The 21,531-nt window shown below is 45.3% G+C and overlaps 1 protein-coding gene across 8 annotated transcripts; it reads right to left on the reverse strand.

Annotated features, from left to right (window-relative positions):
• Positions 1-323: 323 nt before the first annotated feature.
• LOC119215511 (EH domain-binding protein 1-like protein 1) lies at positions 324-20,532 on the reverse strand. 8 transcript variants are annotated; one of them, XM_062558061.1, is made up of 30 exons: positions 20,023-20,532; positions 17,520-17,577; positions 16,954-17,049; positions 16,417-16,470; positions 16,134-16,312; positions 15,915-16,033; positions 15,699-15,788; positions 13,853-14,638; positions 13,428-13,493; positions 13,204-13,323; positions 12,865-13,068; positions 12,565-12,739; positions 11,158-11,505; positions 9,523-11,013; positions 8,884-9,123; positions 8,216-8,734; positions 6,243-7,271; positions 4,963-5,730; positions 4,194-4,440; positions 3,964-4,112; positions 3,696-3,744; positions 3,258-3,582; positions 3,051-3,121; positions 2,872-2,905; positions 2,703-2,755; positions 2,230-2,341; positions 2,017-2,116; positions 1,865-1,938; positions 1,503-1,617; positions 324-1,379 (listed from the first exon to the last, which is right to left on the reverse strand). In XM_062558061.1, exons 1-30 carry the CDS (start codon positions 20,124-20,126, stop codon positions 1,292-1,294), a joined length of 7,863 nt encoding a protein of 2,620 aa, XP_062414045.1. In that variant the 5' UTR covers positions 20,127-20,532; the 3' UTR covers positions 324-1,291. The 8 variants fall into 8 exon arrangements, with proteins under 8 accessions (XP_062414045.1, XP_062414044.1, XP_062414046.1 ...); XM_062558060.1 differs by having other exon boundaries at positions 2,230-2,350; XM_062558062.1 differs by lacking the exon at positions 15,699-15,788 and having other exon boundaries at positions 2,230-2,350.
• Between the last annotated feature and the right edge of the window lie 999 nt (positions 20,533-21,531).

Consider the following 21,531-nt stretch of genomic DNA (forward strand, 5'->3'; position numbering starts at 1 on the left):
AAAGGACACACAGTAAGGCTTTAATATTCATGTTTTAGTTTTGTGCCATATATTTTCACGTTTTACAATAAAACAAAAACGTATGTTTGAAGTTGTACTTATGGGCATGACATTTGTGACATTTTAAAATATTAGGGACACTACTTGTTGTTTCAGGTAACAATACCTGTCTATTAGCATCGGCCGGACCAACACCAGCGTTACATTAATAACACTGGCTCCTCACGAAGTGGAAGTGATAAAGATCACCCTTTTATATGTAAGGCCACATATAAAGGCTTGTCTCAAATTTAGTAAAACTAAATAACAAATGAACACATTCATTGAAAATAATATACATTTATATTGTAAAGAAATAGCCAATAACCAATAGAACAAAATCCTGACGCATGCATGCAACCAATCTTTCAGTTTTTTCAACCTCTTTATCATTCAACATATCTTACACTCATAAATATAGACAGCATCAGGTATACAGTGTGTGGTATGTATACAGTAGTAATGTGAAGCAGAGAATCACTTCATCAAAACACCTCAAACAGCATGCATACAGTAGCACAAGGACACAGAAGTGAGGTAAAACGGGTTCATTTCTGAGATTCAAGCGGGTCTGAACATCACAATCATACACATTAAGTTAGGCACAAGAGTGCGTGTGCAGGGTCTAATAACTCCTTAATGTGAAGAACACTTCCAACATATAAAAAAGAAAAACAATTAATATTGCAACAACTGGAAATGCTTTTGGGGTTTATAAAAATGTCACGTTGAAGATCATCCTTGAATTTAAAACATGCATCCTGTACTCTTAATATTGTGAGTCTGAGTCCGGCTCATGACCTGTCAGCTCTTATTTTTATATCTAAAATGTTTGGCATATTACAAAAGAACAAGGCACGTTTTGGTTAATAATCCAGCAGATGCTGAGGAACTGTGGTTGTGTCAAGAAGGGATAAATAGAAGAGGAAAAGCCAGTGTTCAAATACCGAACAAACTCACACATAAATACACACAAAACACATGTACAATAGATGAACAACAACCTTACACACCATTTAAATAAATATGAATATGTGAACTGAATCAAAAATAGTACTTAATATGGATGGAAAACATTCATTTTCAAGATAATACTTTTATAGAAGACACAGTTTGTGGTATCTTGTCTTTCCTCAGAACGGGTTTTAACAGTTATTTGTGTAAATAAAGGCATTCAAAAAGCAACGACATATGGAGTCCTGAAAGATCAATTCTCTATAATCAAAGCTGTGTGTGTGTGTGACCTCCCATCTCACTGTAAGACACATTTGTCTTTGTTGTTATATTTCTGCCTCCTCATCTCCAGACCGCGCTCGAGACGCTCGTCCTCCTCCATCGCCCTGCAAGCACAAACACAGGGGGGACATAGCACGTCTCAGCCATCTATACCAGAGCTCCATTTCATGTTTTATGGGTCAGTGTTGCAATCATTTACACACAACGATACACCCACACACACTCACCCCCTCTCCTTGGCGTCGATGTCTCTGATGATCTCGTCCCGCTGGTTGACCAGAGACACCAGCTCTTGGAGGAGCAGTTGCTCCCTCTGCTGCTGAGTCGACGACTTCTGCCAGTCTGCAGGAGAAAAGGCACAACTGTACAGGACGGGTCCGGATAATCACCTTATTGTTTACCCTTTTTGTGTTTTGACTGGTATTAAATGAGGAAACCTAATTCAGCTTTACTGTTCAGGAAAATAAAACAGTGGGAGAAATCCAGCTGTTTTACTGGTGGGGAACAGCAGATGGGTATGTAATGAAATGCATGTTTTTTAATAAATTTCTTTAGTTATAACTCTCCTTCATCTCTGTTGGTTACTAACCTTCAATAGCCATCATTACCCGAAGTTCCCTGTTCAGGAGCTCAAACCTCCTCTCCAGATCTTGCTCCTCTTGTCTGCAGACACATTGGATAATGAGCACAGGTGAAGCAGAGCGCACGTTGCCGTATTGTCGGCGTGCAGAGACTTCTTACAGTAGCTCCAAGTTGTCTTGTCTGCGTATCAAAGCATTCTTCTTGTTCACCAGAGTGAACCACTCCTGGATCAGCCTTTCTTCTTCATCACGGTCGCTTCCTGTATGAACGGAAGTTTGAATTTGAGAAGACCTACTGTGTTCACTGACTGACTGAGTCCTTCCTGGTCCTTACGTAACGACTCCATAGATTTTCCACCTCGGAGTGACTCACCTGTTTCCATGAGGCTTCGCAGTCGTCTCTCCACCACAGCGGCTCTGCTGTCGACGTGCTTCTGCTCCGACTCCAGCGCGGCGAGCTCACTCAGCACGTACTGACTGGTGTCCTGCAGACACTGACCACAAGCCACATCACGCACGCACATGCAAACACACACACACACACACACAATCACACATGAACATGCAAAAGAGCGGGAAAAAAATGGGAAGGAGATCAAAGGAGGGAAAAAAGAGGGAGTCGGGGGAAACAAAGTGGAAGAAGATGGTCAAAAGATTAGAGAGGCCAAAGAAATGAAATTGATGTGAACAAATATGTACAAAGCACCAGCAAACATGATTGGTTCTTTTTTTGGCAGCTATAGGTCATGTTAATGATGTTCATCTGATGTGATGTGAGAAGGTGAGACAAACATACAGGAAAGAGTAAGTAGCAAAGAGAAAAGGGTTGAGGAACACATAACTGACCATTGTTTCCGCTTCTTGTTTGGGAGGTTGGGTCTCAGTCGTACTCTGAAACTCTGAGGGGACACACACGGGACCAATCAGTGCAAAATGAAATGAAGAGAAACTAATGAGGATGGGGAGTTGAAAAAGTAATCAAGTCTTTAAAGGGTTTGGGCTTATCGGTACTCACCTTTATTATGTATTCCTGTCTTTGTGTCATCATCCTGGACAAGACAAACATGAAACTCAGAGTATTACAATGGTGACACATACATACATTAAGAAAATGCCATTTAAAGTCTGTTTTCAAATTTTGTTATATTACATTTTGAACATAATCGCCAGTAATGGTTTAAAAGAAAGTGTCACCTGAGTCAGTCCAGATTTGGCTGCTTTGGTAACCGACCTTGGAGGTGCCACCGGGGTTATTGACTCCTCCGCTAAGAACAGACATGAACAACAGTCAATATTATGAGTATGCTTAAAATACTTTCTTCTTTTTTTGTCAAATGAATCCTGGTTGGAAAAAAAGAATGGTAAACGCTCAGGACATTTCAAAGGTGGCACGAGGGCTACCTTTAACCAGCCGCTTGGACCTCGGTGGCGGGACGACCAACGCGCTGCTGCGTCCTTCCTCCAAGCTCACGCCTTCGTTCAGTCTGGCCATGCAGAAGGCGGCGGCATCGACGCTGGTGGGGCCGGGACCGGAGAGGGCCGGGCCGTAGCTGGACTGGCTGCTGTTGTGCTCGATCTGCAGCACGCTCAACTCCTGGTGGGTGAAGTGCGAGCGGATCTGGCTGAGGTAGGTCATGACGATGAGCCTGTCGGGGACAGACAGGAGAACCATGTCGGACGGCTCCAGGAGGCGAGAGATGCCCAGCGCCTCGAAACCGTCAAACGCCTGATGTGGTCGGGAGACCAGGACAGAAACGAAACAATGAACATCAGTTCAGTTACTTCTGATGGCACTTCAATGCTGAATGTGAAATTGATCGACATGAGTCACGTTTTTACCTTCTTGTTGTTCAGCTTGATGTCGTTAGAGTGCAACTGGTCAAAATCTCTAATGGGACAAAACAAGGGGAAAAGAAAACAATAGTATAAGAACAAACAGGTTGAAATTAACCATTACTTTATTATTGATTCATCTGCGTGTTTCTTTCTTGATGTATTGATTCAGGTCTATAAAAGGCCAGTAACTAGTGAAAGAAATGTGCATTACCATTAACCGTCACCAAACACATCAAAATCAAAATATCACCCCCATTGTTGCCAGGCTTACACTTTGTCTGGATGGAAATGATGTAGGATGGAACAGAAGGCCAAACCATTTCTCCAGGAAGTGCTGAAGTTGGTGACCTTTACCCCCCGGTACCCGTTGGTGATGTTCTGGCACCACTGGAGCAACGACTGGCTGGAGTTTACCAGGCCCTGCGTGACAAGGGTGTGATGTGAGTGATTTGAAAAGCAGGTTCACGTGCACCAAATATTGATCAGCATTGGCACATTTACCTCAGCTGCATCGTCCTTCCCGTCGGCCTCCTCTCGTATCATTGCCGCTGGGTGAGGAGACACAAGGTCACAGGTCTCTTCCTCTGGTAAGGTGGGAAGCCGAGATGCCGTCAGCTCACAGTGATGGGGAGGAGTGATGGCTGCGCCTGTGAGATCATCACTGGGGCGTCTGCTGGAGGCGTCTCCAAGCTGTGAGGGCGCCTTCTTTTCTCCACCGTCAGGGAGGTCGGCACACTGGCCTTTTGGCCTACGAGGGGAGGGAACACAAACAGACAGGGAACCAAGGGTCATGAGACTAAAGACGCCAAAAACAGCGATGAGCGAGAGACATGCGAGCTTGCTGACACGGCAGATGGCAGCACATGTTTTCAAGGAACATACAGCAGAGCCTTCCGCATCATTTACTCATCACAGGTCCACCACAAGGATGGATCCAGAGTGCTTTGGAATGGGGCATTTGGTGGTGTTGAGTGAATGTTAGTCATTTAGCATGCTGATGCAAGCACTCGGCTTAATGCACTTCTTCAGCCTCACAAAGCCACAAGCGGCTTCACTGTGGTGTTTTCATACATACTGAGAAGAAAGCACGATGCTTATTACAATAACACAATTTCATTCTACTTCATGTCAAATCTTTCAGTTAGCGTCCAGCTCATTTTTGCGACTTGAATCCAACTAAAGTCTGCATTTCTGCACTCATCCCATACACACACAACGATGGCATGTCATTTTCTGATGCAGCGCAGCTTGACCGCCCATGCTGACTTACACATCCTCCTCTCCCTCCTTATTCTGCTCCAACTCATTGGCCGGTGGCTCCTCAGCTTCAGTTAGTGATATTTCAGAGCAGTATTGACCGTGATCGACGAGCTCTGTGGTGTCACAGTCAATATCGCGGGGGTCGAGGATGAGGAGCTTCATACTGCGGGGGCCGGGTACCGGGGATGAGTCACCTGTCATCAGATCGATTTTAGCCAACAACTGCCTTTCCTCCTTTTGGAGCATTTGGTCTTTGGTGTGTTGGTTGAGATGGGAGGTGTGTGTTAGTGTGTGCAGGCGGTTCATTTGTGGACTCTCCCTCTTCGTGGTCGGTATATCCTGGTCTTCTTTATCATCCCAGATTTCCAGATTCTTGTGTAGCTGTGGGGCTATTTCGGCCGTTTTGGTGTCATCGTTGATTTCACTGACGTTTCTTCCTGTCTGCGTCTTTGTGTGCGAGTGCACGCCGGCGGCGTGTGTGCTCAGAGGAAGTGGCCACAACACCACAGACGATTGAACAAGTTCTCCCTCCTCATTGGCCGCTACCTCCGGGATGTCGCCGGTGTTTGTGACATCATCATCCCTGTGTAATTTCATTGGTTGTGTAACTTCCTCTTGATTGGACACTGAAGGTTTGAGATGAGTACGGTCTGGCAGACTAGTTTGAGATTGTTCAGGTTTATTTGGGTGACTGGGAGCCAAGCTCTGGTAAAAGGGTTGTCCACTGGAAGAGAGTAGAGGGGACATCTGGGTAACAGCAGGGGATGAGTGACCTGGGCTGAAGACAGAAAAGGAGATCTTAGAGCTTGACCTAAAGGCGAGATACTTTAAAAACAACCCAGTCCCCTCTGGCCCCTACAGTAAAGGGACTCACCTAGAGATTTACAAAGATTTTTATATATATTATAATATTGCACAAGTTTGACGGGACAGAGGTATGTAAGATCGTACCAAACTAGGCAAAGAAAGCAAAACACCAATAAAGACAAAGCTCCACAGTCCACTGTATTGCAATATCTGTGACGTGCTAAAGCTGCAGACACACGTCGACATGCCAACACACAACTTTCTTAAAAAGACCTGCAATGAAAGGCCAAACCCTAAGGTAAATGAAGCATGGTATTACTTAGTACTATTTCCGGGCATATATCGAGTGAAAGCCTTAATTATAAGAGGGGACATGCACACGCTGAGTTTTCTGATCCACAAGACGCAACAAGCAGATCTTTGGTTACTCATTGCTCTCTCTCTCTCTCTCTCTCTCTCTCTCTCTCACCCACCCTTACTCACCCTGCTTCACCTTCCATGTAGAGCTCTGCCAGCCAGACGGAGCCCAGATCTTCCTGTCCTCTCTCATACTCCACCTCCTCGTCCTCCTCCTCTCTCAACCACGCTGGGATGGCGCCAGATATCAAGTTGGATTTCTTAACTGCTCCAACTGATGCAGTCTTATTCAACGCTTTCTTAACAGCAGAATCCTGGGGTTTGACTGACTGGGAGTTGCTTGTTGGTCTGGGTGCAGGGACAGAAGCAGCAGGTGTCTGGACTGTATCTGTTCTAACTGATTTGGGATCAGCCTTGTTTTCCGGCTGATTTTCATCCACCTGAATCCTCTCATCATACGCGATATCATCCAACTCCACTTCCTTCAGAGGAGGCCAGCTTTTTGATTGGTTGTTCGTGACTTCCTGCAGGGAGCCTGAGCCTGAACAGATCTGTTTCTCTTGTGGTTTCTCTCCTTTGCTTTCCTGTCCCCTTTGCCTCTCACCGTCCTCCTCTCCCCTTTTCTTCTTTTCCCTTTCCGGCTCGCTCTCCTTTGTCTCATTTTCATCCTCAATGTGCCGTTTCCTTTCTTTTTCTGCCTTTTGATTGTTCATCAGCGCTTCCTTCTCTTTTACCAGCCTCTTTGTCTCACCCTCCTCTTCCCTCTCCATCTCGTCTCCCTCCTTTTCCAACCTCTCTGCCTCTACTCTCTCGCCCGTCTTCGTGCTTTCCATCATCTCTTCCACCCTTTTCTCCCTTTCCTGCTCTCTCTCTTTCTCCTGCTCACTTGCTGCCAGTCTCAGACTTGCCACCAGACTTAGCCCGTGTGAACGTTTCTGAGTCAATGCAATCTGGTTTTCTGTCACATCGGAGAAGGCTGTAGGTGGAGAAATGTCGTCGTCTGGCTCAGCGGATTGCAGAGTCGTTGCATCCACTCCACGAGAAGGTGGCTGATCGCCATTACTTGCACAGGGGCGTTTTGGGCCTGCAGGGCAGTGTGAATGTCCTGCATCAGTGGGTCCAGTTCGCTGCAGGATGGAGGTCACTGTCTCATGGCTAAAGGGACAGAGACGAGGGACAGGACATCTCTGAGAGAGTTTTCACCCCAACATGACCTCAGCAGACTGTGAAGGGTGTGATGTCAGCATGCTTGATTAAGTGGCTCCTTTTCCTCAGACTTTGTTTTGGTGCTCGTCCAAAACATACAGAGGAAACATTTATTGGTGTTTGCTGCACCGAGAACCTACACCACGCTTGATTTTGACCTCATTTTGAGGTCTCTCAAAGCCCTCTGGGATGATTAAAAGAACAATAACACAACTGGCCTGTATAGTCTATACAGAAATTCTCTACTGAGATGATGAGCACGTTGTTTAAAACCATTTTAGACAAAGCGCACAAGGTGTAGTTGTAAATTGTGGTTCTTAAGTAGTTATTTTACACCAAACTGTTTCTGGTTTTCCAAAGGCTTAAGCACTCATCATTCATTATACTTATTTAGGTTATAGTGCTGTAACTTATGTGTTCTACCGTGCCTTTTTTTAAGAAATTATATTTGATTTATAGTGATTTAATTATTCATAAGTTATCTTATTATTAGCATTTATTGGCAATATGATCTCGCACCCAAACAATTTATTTATTCAAATCCGTCCAAATCCAAATCCATCCAAATTCATTAGTGTTCAAAAAAAACGGGTCAGATAGGCAATAGGCAGGCAGAGATTCACCTTTACACCCCTACTACTACCGTTATGAAGCCAGCTCCAACTTCTGAGTGTGCACATTCCTGAGCACTAACACACACGCACATAATATGTACTCTTGGAAACCTCTCATCGAATAACGTCCATTTAAACAGCCAGCTTCACAGCATAAACAGCAGAACGGCATCAGAGGAGGTTAATTGCAATAAAGCACTGGTTAGGCTGCAGAACAAAGAGGAATATGGTGGTTTCTGGGCAAAAGCAGACATAAGCCATGCTTCACTACTGACTCACCCCCCTGTGACACCACTCTCCTCGTGCTTCTCATCCTTTTCTTCAGCGCTCTTGCTACTTTCCTTCAGTCCTTGCGCTCCAGTCTCGGCCGTGGTCTCCTCTAGCGTCGCCCGCAGCTGCTTTTCTGCCTCGCACACTGGCTCCTTGTTGTTGGCGAAGCTCTCCTGACCACCACTCACGGCCTCGGCTGGTTTCTCCTCATCTGCTCCCTCCTGTCGTGGTTTCCCTGATGTCTGGAGGACTTGTTTTTCCGGCCGCGGCCCTGGTTCTGGTTTTGCGGGAAGCAGCCGCTCTAGCGCCAGAGACATGCCGTCGGCGCTGGGTTTTGAGGAGGCCTTTGGTGAGGTTTCTGGTTGCACGATGGGTCCCGCTGGCTCTTTGGGCTCCGGTTTAACTGGTGGTGCGTCGGGTTCAGCAGGAGATCGGACTGTGGGGTGTGTTTCTGTGTCTTTTACTGGTACTGGTTGGTGCTCCTGCCTGACAACGGCACCCACCTCAGCAGCATCTTCTCTTTGAGAGCTAGAGGAAACGAATAGAAGCATAATATGGAGAGGTCAGAGTTTTTTTTGCTACCCACTACATCATTGAGAAGGCAGAACAGCTAAAGCAGACAGAGGGAAAGACAGACAAAAAGAAAGACAAAGCAGACCCCTCTCTCCCATTCTTACCCTCTGCACAAAGGTTTTGTACCCTCCTTTGCAGAGATGTTTTCAAACGTATCATTCTCACTTCTCCCTCTTGGCACTTTCCACAGAGGAACCTCTGCATTAGACAGCCTCCGCGGAGGTGGCACCAGGGTCAAGACCTCTAACGCGAATGGTTTATCCTGAACATTGGCCGGTATTGTCTTTTCTGGGATAACAATGTTTGCCCATGAACCTTCCTTTAAGAGCGAAGGTTGTCCAAGACTGGAATGAGTGGAGAGAAAGGGGGGAAAAAAGAAGGGGGGGGGGGGGCAGATTGAAGAATTTCAGCAGAAATAGGAGACAGGAAAGGAGAGACAACCAGAAGTAACTTGAATACATTTGCATGTTAAATTCAAGACAGCTTTCAATGGATAGACTGTATTTTGCACACAAAACCGCATCAGAGATGCAAAGAGTGCTGGTAGATAGAAATATTCTGTGAGGAGAGCATGACAAAATAATCTAAACAGACGAACAGAGAACTACTGATTCAGCCCTTAAAGAAACGTTTGGTTAAATAGATTGTATTTACACATTTAAAAAAGCGAATGACAAGCCATTAGATGTGTGGAAATAAAAAAACAACCAAAATCAACATTTCACTCCGGTGATGTAACTCACCGCTCATTGGTGGCGGAGCTCGGCTTATCGACTGACTGAAGGGTCTTCTCTCTGTTTTGTGATTGGCTGAGATTTTGTGGGGGCAGCTGCTCGGATGGGACGCAGGTTCTGCCTGCAGGAAGGAGGCGGGGAGCGGGAAGCGGGGTTCGCGTGACATCTTTAAGAGCCGAGCCCGTGAAACTGAGAGGAGGGGCGACGTTGTGTGTGTTTAGCTGAGGATCTGGCAAAGAAGGAGAAACTAGAGTTTTCATCTGTTGTTTGTCCTCGTCGGACTTGTTGCCCTCCGGACTGCAGATCGGAGCAGCGTGACCCTCGCTCCACTTCTTCTGAGCCCCTTTCTTTCGTCTCTTCATTTCTTCATCCTCTTGCAGAAGCCTCTTCTCCTCATCCTCCTTCAGTTTTTGTTCTGCTTTCTCTTTCTCCTCTAAGTGTCTCTTCTCCGCTTCGTCCCTCTTTTTCTTTTCTTCCTCCTCCTTTTTTTTCCTCTCATTTGCTCTTATTTGCTCCTGTTGCAGTTGTCTCTCTGTTTCTTTCTGCTTCTTCAACAGTGTCTCTTTCCTCCTCTCCTCCTCCTCCTCTTCACACCTTTTCTCCTCTGCTTTTTTCCTCCTCTCAATCCTTTCCTTTTCCTTCTTTAAGAATCTCTCCTTCTCCTTTTCTTCTCTTTCTTCCTCCATCTCCTTTTCCTCCCTCTTCCGCCTCTCCTCTGCTTCTTTGACCCTCTTCTTCTCCTCCTCCCTCCTCCTCTCAGCTTCTTCTTCCCTTTTCTTTCTCTCCTCCTCATTCCTTCTCTGTCCCTCCTTCCTCTTCATCCTCTGCTCTTCATCATTTTTCTTTCTGTCCGCCTCCTCCTTCTCTCTTCTCTCTTCCTCCTCTTTCATTTTTTGTTGTTCCATCTCTTTTTCTTTCTTTAAGCATTTTTCCTTCATCTTTATCTGCTCTTCTTCTACCAGGATCCTCTTGTTCTCTTCCTCCTTCCTCCTACTTTGCTCCTCAAACACTCTCACCTCCATCATTTTTTCCTCCTCCTCTTTCATTTTCCTCAAGAATCGTTCTCCCTCAAGTCTCCTCTCTTCCTCCCTCCTAAATTTGTCCTTTTCCTCCTCCACCTCCAGCAGTCTCCTCTGCTGCTCTCTTTTCCTTCTCTCCTCTTCATTCTGCTTCCTCTTCTCATCATCTTCTCTCAGCTTCTCCTGTCTGTCTCTTCTCTCCTTCAGGAGTCTCTCCTCCTCACATTTCCTCCTGTCCTTTTCTTTGCGGACGTCCTCCTCCTCTCGTAGGAGCTCTTCTGCATATTTGTGGCTCTCTTCCTGCTTCTGCAGTATTACTCTTTGCTCGTCCTCTTTCCTCCTTCGTTCCTCCTCTTGTTTTTTCTCCCTCTGCTTCTCCTGCTCTGCATTGATCATCACCTCCTTCTTCGTCGCCGCTCCCTCTGACTGCTGTGTCAGTGATGGCTTTGCTCCACCCACTTTTTCATAGTTTTTCTGCAGACTGCAGAACAGATAAACAATATTACTTAATCCTAAATCGTTCTATGTGTGTGTGTGTTTATTATCAGCACCACTAGTTCACATTTTGCAAACTCATTTTTTAAAGCTCTGGACCTTGATTTTATCTGCAAATATTAATACTCACCCCGGAGGATACCTTTTGATAGTATCTCTCTTAGAGTCATCCTCCTCCAGAAACAACCCCCCTGATTCTTGTCGCTGTGACACAAATGACTCAAAGGTGATGTCATCAAAGTCAGGGTCTGGCTCAGGCTTTGCCAGTGGCGGCATTTCGGCCTTAAAGGCGCTAATAACATCGATCTCATTAGTTGGTGTTTTCAGATCAGTTTCCCCCTGAGCATTTGGCTGTTTGGAAGTGATAAATGCTGCCACAACATTGGTGGAGGGCTGCTGAGGGGTGGAGCTCTCACAGCAGGAGAAGGGCCATGGAGGGGGCGGAGCTATTATCAGCTCTGAACGTGACTGGGCAGGACTGGAGACAGAAATACTGGAGGTCAGGCTCATGAGGTGGGTGGGTGAGACTTTTCGAGGCTGACCGTGCAGGAGGTAATTACGGGTGGAAGCAAGCAGGTCCCAGAGCAGTGCAACAGGAAGCAGGGCACAACACGCTCGGCAACTGTTAGCACGTGTTAGCATCAAGAAAGTACACGCGCAATAGTTGCTCAACCTCATACGCGAGCTGAGGCATGTTTACCTCAGTTAGCACTCCGATGAGTGAGTTTGGGCCATAGTGAGTTTGCCGTGATGCTGATCGATGCATGATTGGATAAGAGGCATAATTCCCTAGATTTGCAGCCCAAAGATGCATTCAGAAGTTCCTACAAAGATTGAAAAAGCCACGTGGGCAATTGTATGGATCCTGCTGAATTGATTGTACATCTGGGCAACTAAGAGATAAGGTTTGACACGATGGGAAAGCTTATTGGCTTTCATGCCCAGAGTGAGAAGATTGCTATTAGAAGATCTATAACTGTCAAGTCTGTATGGTAAATATGAAGCCACCTTCCAATCTTGTTATATGTTTGCTCTTTGGAAAAATATTTACTTTTTTCCTTTAACCTAATGTAAAAATGAGGTCACTTGCCTCGAGTATTTTTTGTACAGATTAAACAAACTAAGGTAAAAATACTTTAAAGGTATGGGTATGGGTGTTGCCTTTGGATGGGGACAGGATTGCTCTCTTACATGTTTTCTGTATTTAGGTTTATTTATTTTATGTAAAAGGCCAGCTTTCCCCAAATTATACCTTCATTTTTCACAGAAAAGAATAAGAATGTTCTAATTAGAAAGGTTAACCAGAGAATCATTCATGCATTTTCAAGCCGGTAGCCCATCTCAAAGTGTACAGATGTGCTCTGAACACTTGCTTTCATGCGTCTGTGTGTCTATTTTTCCCCTGGGCTCTGCTGGGTGCGGACACCGTCTTTAAGATGTGGTCTGCTGACACGTTCTTTCTTCACACAGCGATGCAGTGTCAAACATTCAGTATTTTTAATGATCCAACCCAAGCAATCTAAATTAAGTCACTCACCTGATACTTGCTGATTTATTTTTCACGGCCAACTGTGAACCCTGGGCGGGTCTTATTGACCGGTCGGAGACTCCGATGTTGTCCACTGACTGTTTACTTTGAGGAGAACCCTTGTCCCGGCTCTGAGGGCTCTGAGCTGTTTCCTCATCTACCTGAGTGGAGGGGAACGTTGGACCTATAAAGAGCAAAAGCACATGTGGGTTTTAAATGATATCTTCCAGCTTCCAAAAGAGACATTTTCACGAGTCAAAGAGCATGAGGGGACTGACAGGAGAGTGTTTCCTTAGTTGGCTGATATACCTGACTGAGAGGGGCTGATTGTAGGCTGAGGAGAGGAGAATAAAACGGAGGTGGAAAGAGAGGAAGAGCGAGGGGGGGAAGAGAATGGAAGGGAGGCGGTAAGGGCCGGAGCCGCGGGGTCACACAGGGCATCAAGGTCCGGGCTACTCAGCAGGGGGACAGGGGTGATGTCACTACCAGATGTCAACCACGTCCCCTGGGCACCTGAGCAACGCAGAAAGGAAGGGGAGGGAGGATGAGGCAGGGGGGGACACAGGGGAGACGAGCTGAAGGTTTATGAGTAAGAAGGAAAGAATGGTAAAAGAAGGGATAGTAAAACATGGCATTGACATTTGTTACCTAAGGTACTGGGGTGAGTTTTGGGGAGTGCAAGGGGAGGTGCAACAGTGTAAAAAGGAGACGGAGATGAGGGTCTTGCAATTGATTTGACAACCTGAGGTCGGAAAATGTGGGCGTGGCCTGTTTGAGAGAACAGACAATGGAAGAGATTAAAAGCAAAACAGAAGGGGACAGGAGAGAAGAAGACGATTTCTTTATTCCAGACATTCACAGTTGAGACGGACCAGAGACTGAAGTTGGATCATCAGGAGTTTGGTCCTCCAGGGGGCGCTGTTGATTTGAAATAGGAACTGAGGATCCGGGAGAGAGAAAGAGCAGTGATGAACAAAAAGGGACTAAAGACAAACCAGCGAGGTACAAAGCGTAAGAGGGGAACAGCACAAACTAATTCATAGCATGTGTTTGACTAATCACAGAAGAGATCTGCATCTCTCAGGAAACAAAACTTTCCTTTGTTCTTGCCGGAGGTACTGCAGCAATGTAAGGAAAGTCAGATGCTCTATACTTGACCGACCTCCCTCAAAGCACACATACGGTATCTAGGTGGCATACTTTTGCCTTGTAAAGTAACACGGGCACGGAGACAAGGTGAAACCAGACCAGCGACCAGCATGCAGCATGCCTGTCTGCCAGCCAGCCACATTGATACCTTTTCCCGAGGATGACTGGAAGATTCTGGGCAGAGACGGAGGCTGAGAGAGGGTCCGGGTGAGTGGAGGGCGAGCAGGTGGAGACTCAGAGGACAGGGTGGGCTTAGATGGAGAGGAGGATTTAGGGGGCAGTGGCTGTGAGGCAGTAGAGATGCTCTGATGGCTTATAGTAGTGGATACAGTGAAAGAAGACATTTGGGGAGCCGTGGAGGACGACGTTACGATGGTATTGGGTGATGTCAAGGGAGGGGAGGGAAGTTTGGGAGGGAATGAGGGAATGCCAGGTCCGGAGGTAGTGGGCGGCTTAAAAGGCAGGGTGGGGGGGGGATTTAAAACAGAATCTATGGGAGCAGGCGGCACTGACACAGACTCAGAGGGTTTAGGAGATGGAGGATGGACGGTAGAGGACATTTTTGGGGTTGGAGTCGCGGCCGTGGGTGCTTTGGGGAACTTGGGGGACAGATGAATAGCAGCCGACACTTCAACGGGAGGTAAGACAGAGTGGACCATTTGGATTGGAGGAGTAGCCTCTGTGAGCTGTGAGCTCGGAGGAACAGGTACAGGGTCAGAAGAAGGTAGAGCCTCGAGGAGAAAAGGGTTAGATGATTTCTTATGCTTGGATCGGGGTGAGGGCTGAGGGGAGGGGCCGGGGGGAGGTTGGATCTCTGACTGAACAGGGGAGGTGGGGAAGGAGTGACGGCTGCGGCGGGGCGATGGGCGAGGAGCGGTAGGCAGAGGAGGGCGGGAGAGCACTGCAGGACTGGGAGGACCATCACGCCCACAGGCTGGATGGAAGGATGGATGAATGGATGAATGGATGAATGGATGAATGGATGGATGGATGGATGGATGGATGGATCGGTGAAGGAAGGTTTTTTTGCAGAAAGAGAAAGGATGAAAAAGACAGGAAGGGAAAGGTCATAAATTTAGAACTAAAATGAAACATACTGGAGGTCAACGACAGTTGCTGATTTGACTAAAGGTGAGTGAGCACATCTGTGAGCACAAGGCATTTACTGTACTTCAGTGTAGTTTTGATGTACTTTACTATTCATTGTTTCTCATTTCTAATACTGTACACTTCTACCCCACCATATTTCAGAGGGAAATATTTTTACTTTTTACCTTTCACTTTGTCTGACAGTTTAATCAAAATGTTATGGTGACGTACTGTGAGTAGTATCTATTTCATTTTTTGTTAATTATCTTAATTGTCTTTTCATCTCTTTATTTAATTTTCCATCCTGATAATGAAATTAACTCTCATTTGACAATATTCTAAAAATCTTCCCAGTGCACTAACTGGATTTTTAAAATAATCATTAACGTTGTTGAATTTAGAATTTTTCTAAAATCTGCATAATGATACTTTTAGTACTTTCATTTTATTTGGTAATTAATACTTCTATACCTAACTGTACTGAAGTAACATTTTAAATAAATGCTGCAGTCTTATTTGAAGAACTGACAAAACCACAGAGGTGGATAAAAATGTAAAACTGAAAGCAAAACAACTACATTGGGATTTTCAGAGATGTAATGCCGCTCTGGAAAAATGAACATGCCATTGTTGCATGAAGACATTCATGCCTCCCCACAAACATCCAAAACATGTGTGGCATTGGTCATCACATGATTGTCAATAATGTCCGGATGAGAAATATGTGGCATGCAGAACAAATAGCATGAATGTGTGAGTTACAGTTATATAAACTGAGCCTTCCACTGACACACAGACAGGGCGAGAGAGAGAGAGAGAGAGAGAGAGAGAGAGAGATCCTATCCAAAACCTCCTCCTCCCAAACAGCAGGAGCAGGCAAAAAACAAAGAGCAAGAGGAAGCAACCTGAGGCTGGAATAGTGGGTCCAGCAGGGTCTCGCTTGTCGGGTGGAGGGGGAGCCGGGCGATTTGGGCGAGTAAGAGTGTGTGAAACAGCTGCAGTGGCCAGAAAAGAAAGAAATGACAGGAGGAAAAAGAAGGACGAGAAGGAGAGAATGTCAGAAGAAAACCCTCACAGTGAAGATCAAGCGAGGAGAAGCGTGTTTATTTAAGTCTGCTCACCAGAAGCATTGAGCGACTTCTTCTCCTCGTCTTCATCGCTCTCATTGAAGTCGTCCATGTTGCCGATATCTGTGGGCTTGACGCTCATCAGGCTGGCCAGACTCTGCATGTCTTCATCACTGAGGAAAAAAAGAGAGCAAACATTCATCCAAAGGTCATTCCTCAGTGAGGATAACATCCTCCCAAATAACTACTTTCTGAGAGTAATCCGCTACTCACGTGGCTTTCCCCTCACGGACGAAGACGCACGCCAGCGACAGCTTGAGCGTGGCCTCCACCACTTTGACGGAGAGCGGCTTCAGCTTCAGCGTCAGGTCGGTCTGGGTCGGCGTCTGGCTGGCGAACCGCTTCAGGTTGATGTCTGCCGACGCCAGTACCTTACGATGTCCCTTGTTCTCCTTCACGCGGCCCGACAAACAGACAGCCGGGATCCATCACGGGTTTTGAACCATTTGGATTTAAAGAATTGCACGCAGAGGTTGAGTAGTCAAGAGATACTTACACCCTCAATTACAAATGTCCAATCTTTGTCTTCAAACTCATCGGTATTGATCTCCTGAAGAGGTGAAAACAATCAATCATTTTGCAGTCGAAGCATCATACGTGTATCCACCTCTGTTTCACACACACCTTCTTGTAAATGTCACCATTTAAGTGAAAACATGGATTGTACTAGTTGCATAGCATAGTCTTGGGTGATATTATCTTGCTTATGCTATTTCCAATATTTACTCCAAATAAGAAACTTTCTAATGCAAAACAATATACAGTATATTACATTATAAATTGACTTTTAAATTCTTGCTTTTGGGTTTTAATATTCTACCTTTTATTTTTGTTGTCTGACTAATGTGCAACTTTAGGCTTCTGTATCGCTGCTATTTGCTTTTGGGATTTGTCAAGTTCTCTTAGCTCTAGTTAGGACTCCTCGTTCTCTCAATGGAAGCATCTGCATCAGATGTATTTTGTCAGTCTGCATCTTCCCTCTGCTCCTGTTTGTATGTGTGGAAGAAAACAGTGTCTCCCGGTGGGTCGGTACCTTGAAGAGTGTAACAGAGATGTCGATGTTCTCTGGGACCGGCCACACCACCATGCCCCTGTAAGGGTTTTTGATCCCAGGCTGCCAACTGTGGAGCTGCAAAACAAACAACACTGGTGAGCCGGTCAGTCATGAGGTAAGTACCCACAAACCTTTGCTTTAGTAAAAATAGCGATGGTTAAAGGGACCTGCTTTCAAAATGTAATTTAAGCAAAAATATGGGCAACAAAATATTTAAAGCACTACATATGTTTTGTGTGTCACCTGATAACAGTGGAGATTAAATCTCATGTATTTGTTGCTAATTAGATTTCACTTTGATAATCGGAATCTGCAAGTAAGTCGTTTTTTAAGCTTCAAAATAAAGGCACTGCAATTAAGTCTGCATTACTTCCCCTGAATGTAATAGAATATATATATATAAAGAAAAGGGAAATTAATACCACAAAATCATTCTGAAGTAGCCTACTTAAATAAATGTAATGTATGAGTTATTCTCCACATCTGGAGACTGTGTGCGTGCCTCTGTGTGTATTTTTGTGTTTTTGGTGGTTTAGTGGTTTCACCTTGGAGCACATGCGTCTGTTCCTCCTGGTCCACACCACCCTCAGCTTGTCCGGTTGCCTACAGAAACCAACAAAAAACATAAATTCAGCACAAAGATATCTCATTGTGCCTCATGTTGTTACTTGATATTATCAGGACATGTCATTTAAAAAACACCTAAACAACCACTTCATCATATTGATTGTGTGTACAGCATGTGAGTTTTTAACTCAGCTGTTTATTCGTAGTTAGGCTCCACAATGTATTATGTGTGTGTGCCTGTCATTTTGTCTGTTGTTTGTTTAAATGGAGTTTTCAAAGTCCTCTGTGGCGCAGGAAGTGAAATGGAGTCATGTGATCTGAGGGGATCTGAATCTTGGCAGGAAGTAGGAAGCCCCTTTACGGGAAAAAAGACCACACACCAAATAATATACTAGTATATAATAATAATTTGTAATACTTTTCAAATCTCACCGCCTACTCTAAATATATATTATCTTTACTTTTAAAACATCAGTGAGCTCAGAAACTCAGGTTTTACATGAGCAAGTGTTTCAGTTGTGTAACATGTAATTACTGTAATTGTGTTTGGTGTTTTTAGTCATTCAGCAGCTAAATGTTTAGTCCACAGCCGACAGAGACAGAAATCACCCGCATCCTGTTGATTTGCAATCTCTAAACAGCATGTGAATGTGTCTGCAATATTACTGTAGAAATAGAACATGTACACATTTACGTACAGTAAAATAAATCAACTTACTCAATGAGCCCATCTAGTGTTTTGGTCACAAAGCACTCATTTGTGTTACTGTAAAAATAGCCTGTTGCTAAGTCTTTAATTATATCTCCGCCAGTGAAGTAGTGTCTATGTCTGTCAACATCAGACAGAAACAGTTTCTGACTATTCTCAAGTGTAACGTCCATGTCCGCTTACTTTTGTCCCCTCTGTATGTTTATCTCCTCTGTGCAATAGAGCTTGTAAAGTGAATATCCTTTGCTTAGACTCATGGCATCGTGTTAATGTCCGTTCTGAGGCAGTAGAAACTAGATAATGAAGACAATATTGCAAATATTATGGAAATTAAAGTTGATGTGGTGCACGACTTGTATATTTACTGGGCCTGTCAAAGAACATTCTGAATGCACCGATGAGCCTAAAAACTCCTTCATCTCTGACCCCAGCCTTTGACCTGCAGACGCAATGCTAAGCAGTGAAAGCCCCAAATTGCTCAGCACGCTGGAGGAAAGGAGAACCAGAAGGCTCGCAGGAAGCAGAATATTTGAACCCGCTGCAGTAAAATGAGAGGTTTTCATAACGGGATTCTGATGGTGGCAAAATCCTCTGCTTTTCGGCCACAGGGCCCGCCAACTTTAACACAAAATGAAAGTTATTTGTTGTGACTTTTAAATGCATCACGGTAACAAGCGCCAATAAGGGCGACAGACTCTAAAAAAAAGGCCAAGGGATCAAATCATGGCACTAGTTGTGAAATAAAAGCATGTTGAATTAATCTCCGGTCCTTCCTCACTTCTACCTGTCCCCTCTTTTCCTTCTCTGTTTCTGACACTGGTGAAGTCTCATCAACTCTGATTTCATCATGTGTGGGAGTAGTCACTCTTTCTTAATCACTCCATCCCTTCCCTTCTATTTGCACAACAGCTATCTGCTGCTGGTCAAACTCTTGTTGACAACAAGCTCCTTACACAATTATTCCGCACTTCACAGCTTTCTGGACAGGTGAGAAGGTGGATAGCACCCTTTACTGCCAAGTGCTAGAAGTCTGATGTTTTAGTCAGAGCAGAAGAATGCTCCATGCTGCATCACCTGGACACCTCCCAAATGTTTTGCACAGCAGGAAATTGCACAAGAGGGGGAAGCCCTACAAAGCTCCAGCTCCACAAATTGATTTGGTTGCAGCTTTGAAAGGAAACAACAGTGAGACCAACGATTTCTATGGCAAATACAATGATGCCCGATTGCATGTTGATGTTGAATGTCATACTAAATCTCGCTCACAATGGTCCACACTTGGCTCGTGTTGCCTGCCTTTGTAAATACTTACTTATTGTGAGTCGCTTTGGATAAAAGCGTCAGCTAAATGACATGTAATGTAAATAACATACAACAATGAACAAATAAAGACTTTGCTATTCACTGTACTATTGGTGACATATCTCCCAGTGGTATACCGTATCTATTTAGATAAAGGATTGGTCGTTAAAGAGCAACGATCAATCAGCAGGAACCGTCTGCTGATTACGGGATGAAGGTTAACACGAACCACGTCAATGGGCGCAGTGGGAATCGAACCCACTATCGCCGTGGAGCCGCTTGATCACATGGAGCCCACGGGGGAACGCCTTCATCCGCCTCGGCGTAGCGGAAAGCTTCGTGACACGAGAATGTTCTCAGAGCTAATAACACACTAAACCTGTTTGCGGAGTCCTTTAAACGTCACACAGTGGAACACGTTCACGTGGGGTCACGGCGGGATGATGTATAATTAGAAGTTCCAAACTCACCATTTCTTCGTGCACTCCAACACGAGTTCCTGGTAGGAAGCAACAAATTGAAACTTTGAAGCTTTTTTGCCGACGCGCTGCAGTCTTTTCCACACCGAAGTCATAACTTCTTCCTCTGGTAATGAAACTCAACAACACGCAGGAGAAAAGAAAGAAAGACCCCAGCTCCTCCTGCGCAACAATGATTCAAGTCCCTTAAAAGGACCTCTTCCTCTTCTTCTTCCTCTTCTTCTTCTTCTTCTGCTGCTGCTGCTGCTGCTGATGATGGTAATGAACTTCACACAAGCTGCGACTTGCGCTCTTTGGCGCTAAATCGATTCACGCCCTGAAATGTGGCAAAATGAAGAGACGTAGAGAGCTGACAGTGAATTCAGAAGCCAAGAGGAACTGATTCCGCCCTGCTGAGTGTCATTCAAACGGCGACCATGGACAACTCTCTCTCTCTCTCTCTCTCTCTCTCTCTCGCTCTCAGCTCAGTCAAGTCTTGTAAAGGTCTCCCTTAAATGACAGCTATCTGTAACAGGCAGAGGAAGAGAAGGAGAGAGAGAGAGATATGCAAAGACTGTGAGGTGATACAGCACTATGCAAAATGTCTTCGTCTGTGTGTGTGTGTGTGTGTGTGTGTGTGTGTGTGTGTGTGAGAGAGAGAGAGAGTCAGCAGTTTTACCTGTAGACTTTGATCCTGTCTGTCTGTGTCACTGCAACAGGCGTATCTGACTATTTCCCACAATCACCTCTGCAGGTGTATAACCAAGCAAGCCGTAATGCAGCTGTCCTTCAGCATGGAATCTAAGAAAGCCATTGCTGTTTTTTGTTGCTGTTAATAATAAAATTGGGAGTCATACTCAAGGCACTTCCTGAGTCGCAGTTGCTTTATTCACTGCTGCCAAGAAACGTGTTTCTTCCAGTTAACTACAGAGGAATATTTTCCATGTAGAGGGCCAGTTAGTGTGTGTGTGTGTGTGTTTAAGCCAGGTCAGAGCACAGGGATTTTCCTCAGTGAGAGCAGGAGTGTATTTTTAGGAGGGGAACAGGGATGGATGGATGGACGGAGGCAGCTGGGTGGAGGGCAGCAGCAGCTGGAGCAGCTCACTCATGACTCAGAGTCGGTCTAATGTTACAACGTGCGTTGATTATTCAGAGGTGCATTATTGCTCTCGGTACCAGCTTGTGCGGCTTCCTGTTTGTCAGCGTACGTCCCTGTAAACACGCGGCCTCCTACATGTGTTCACCTCCTCATGTAACGCACACCTTGGTATTGTGACACTGTAACACACGAGGATCTTTGCTCTCTCCGCGTTGACCTGCAGCGTGGCATCATTAACGATCACTCAGACAGCTGTCACACTAACTGTGTGCAGGAATTATAACAGCAGTTGCTAAGAGATAGACAACAAAAGACAGAGAGAGGCGGGGAAAGCAAGGGTGGGGGGGGGGCAAATGGAAAAGAGACAAACAGGTGAGACGACTCGCATCGTGACGAAGAGACGGAACGATCGTCACATGGTT

This window comes from Pungitius pungitius, chromosome 16 (assembly GCF_949316345.1).
Source record: "Pungitius pungitius chromosome 16, fPunPun2.1, whole genome shotgun sequence".
NCBI classification, from domain to species: Eukaryota; Metazoa; Chordata; class Actinopteri; order Perciformes; family Gasterosteidae; genus Pungitius; species Pungitius pungitius.

Coding starts and splice junctions, on each gene's coding strand:
- LOC119215511 (XM_062558060.1), bottom strand. CDS start 20,126: ATGACTTCGGTGTGGAAAAGACTGCAGCGCGTCGGCAAAAAAGCTTCA. Junction 9,124..9,522: donor AGCTCCGCCACCAATGAGCG/GTGAGTTACATC, acceptor CACTCATTCCAG/TCTTGGACAACCTTCGCTCT. Junction 1,618..1,864: donor GGTAATGATGGCTATTGAAG/GTTAGTAACCAA, acceptor TTTCTCCTGCAG/ACTGGCAGAAGTCGTCGACT.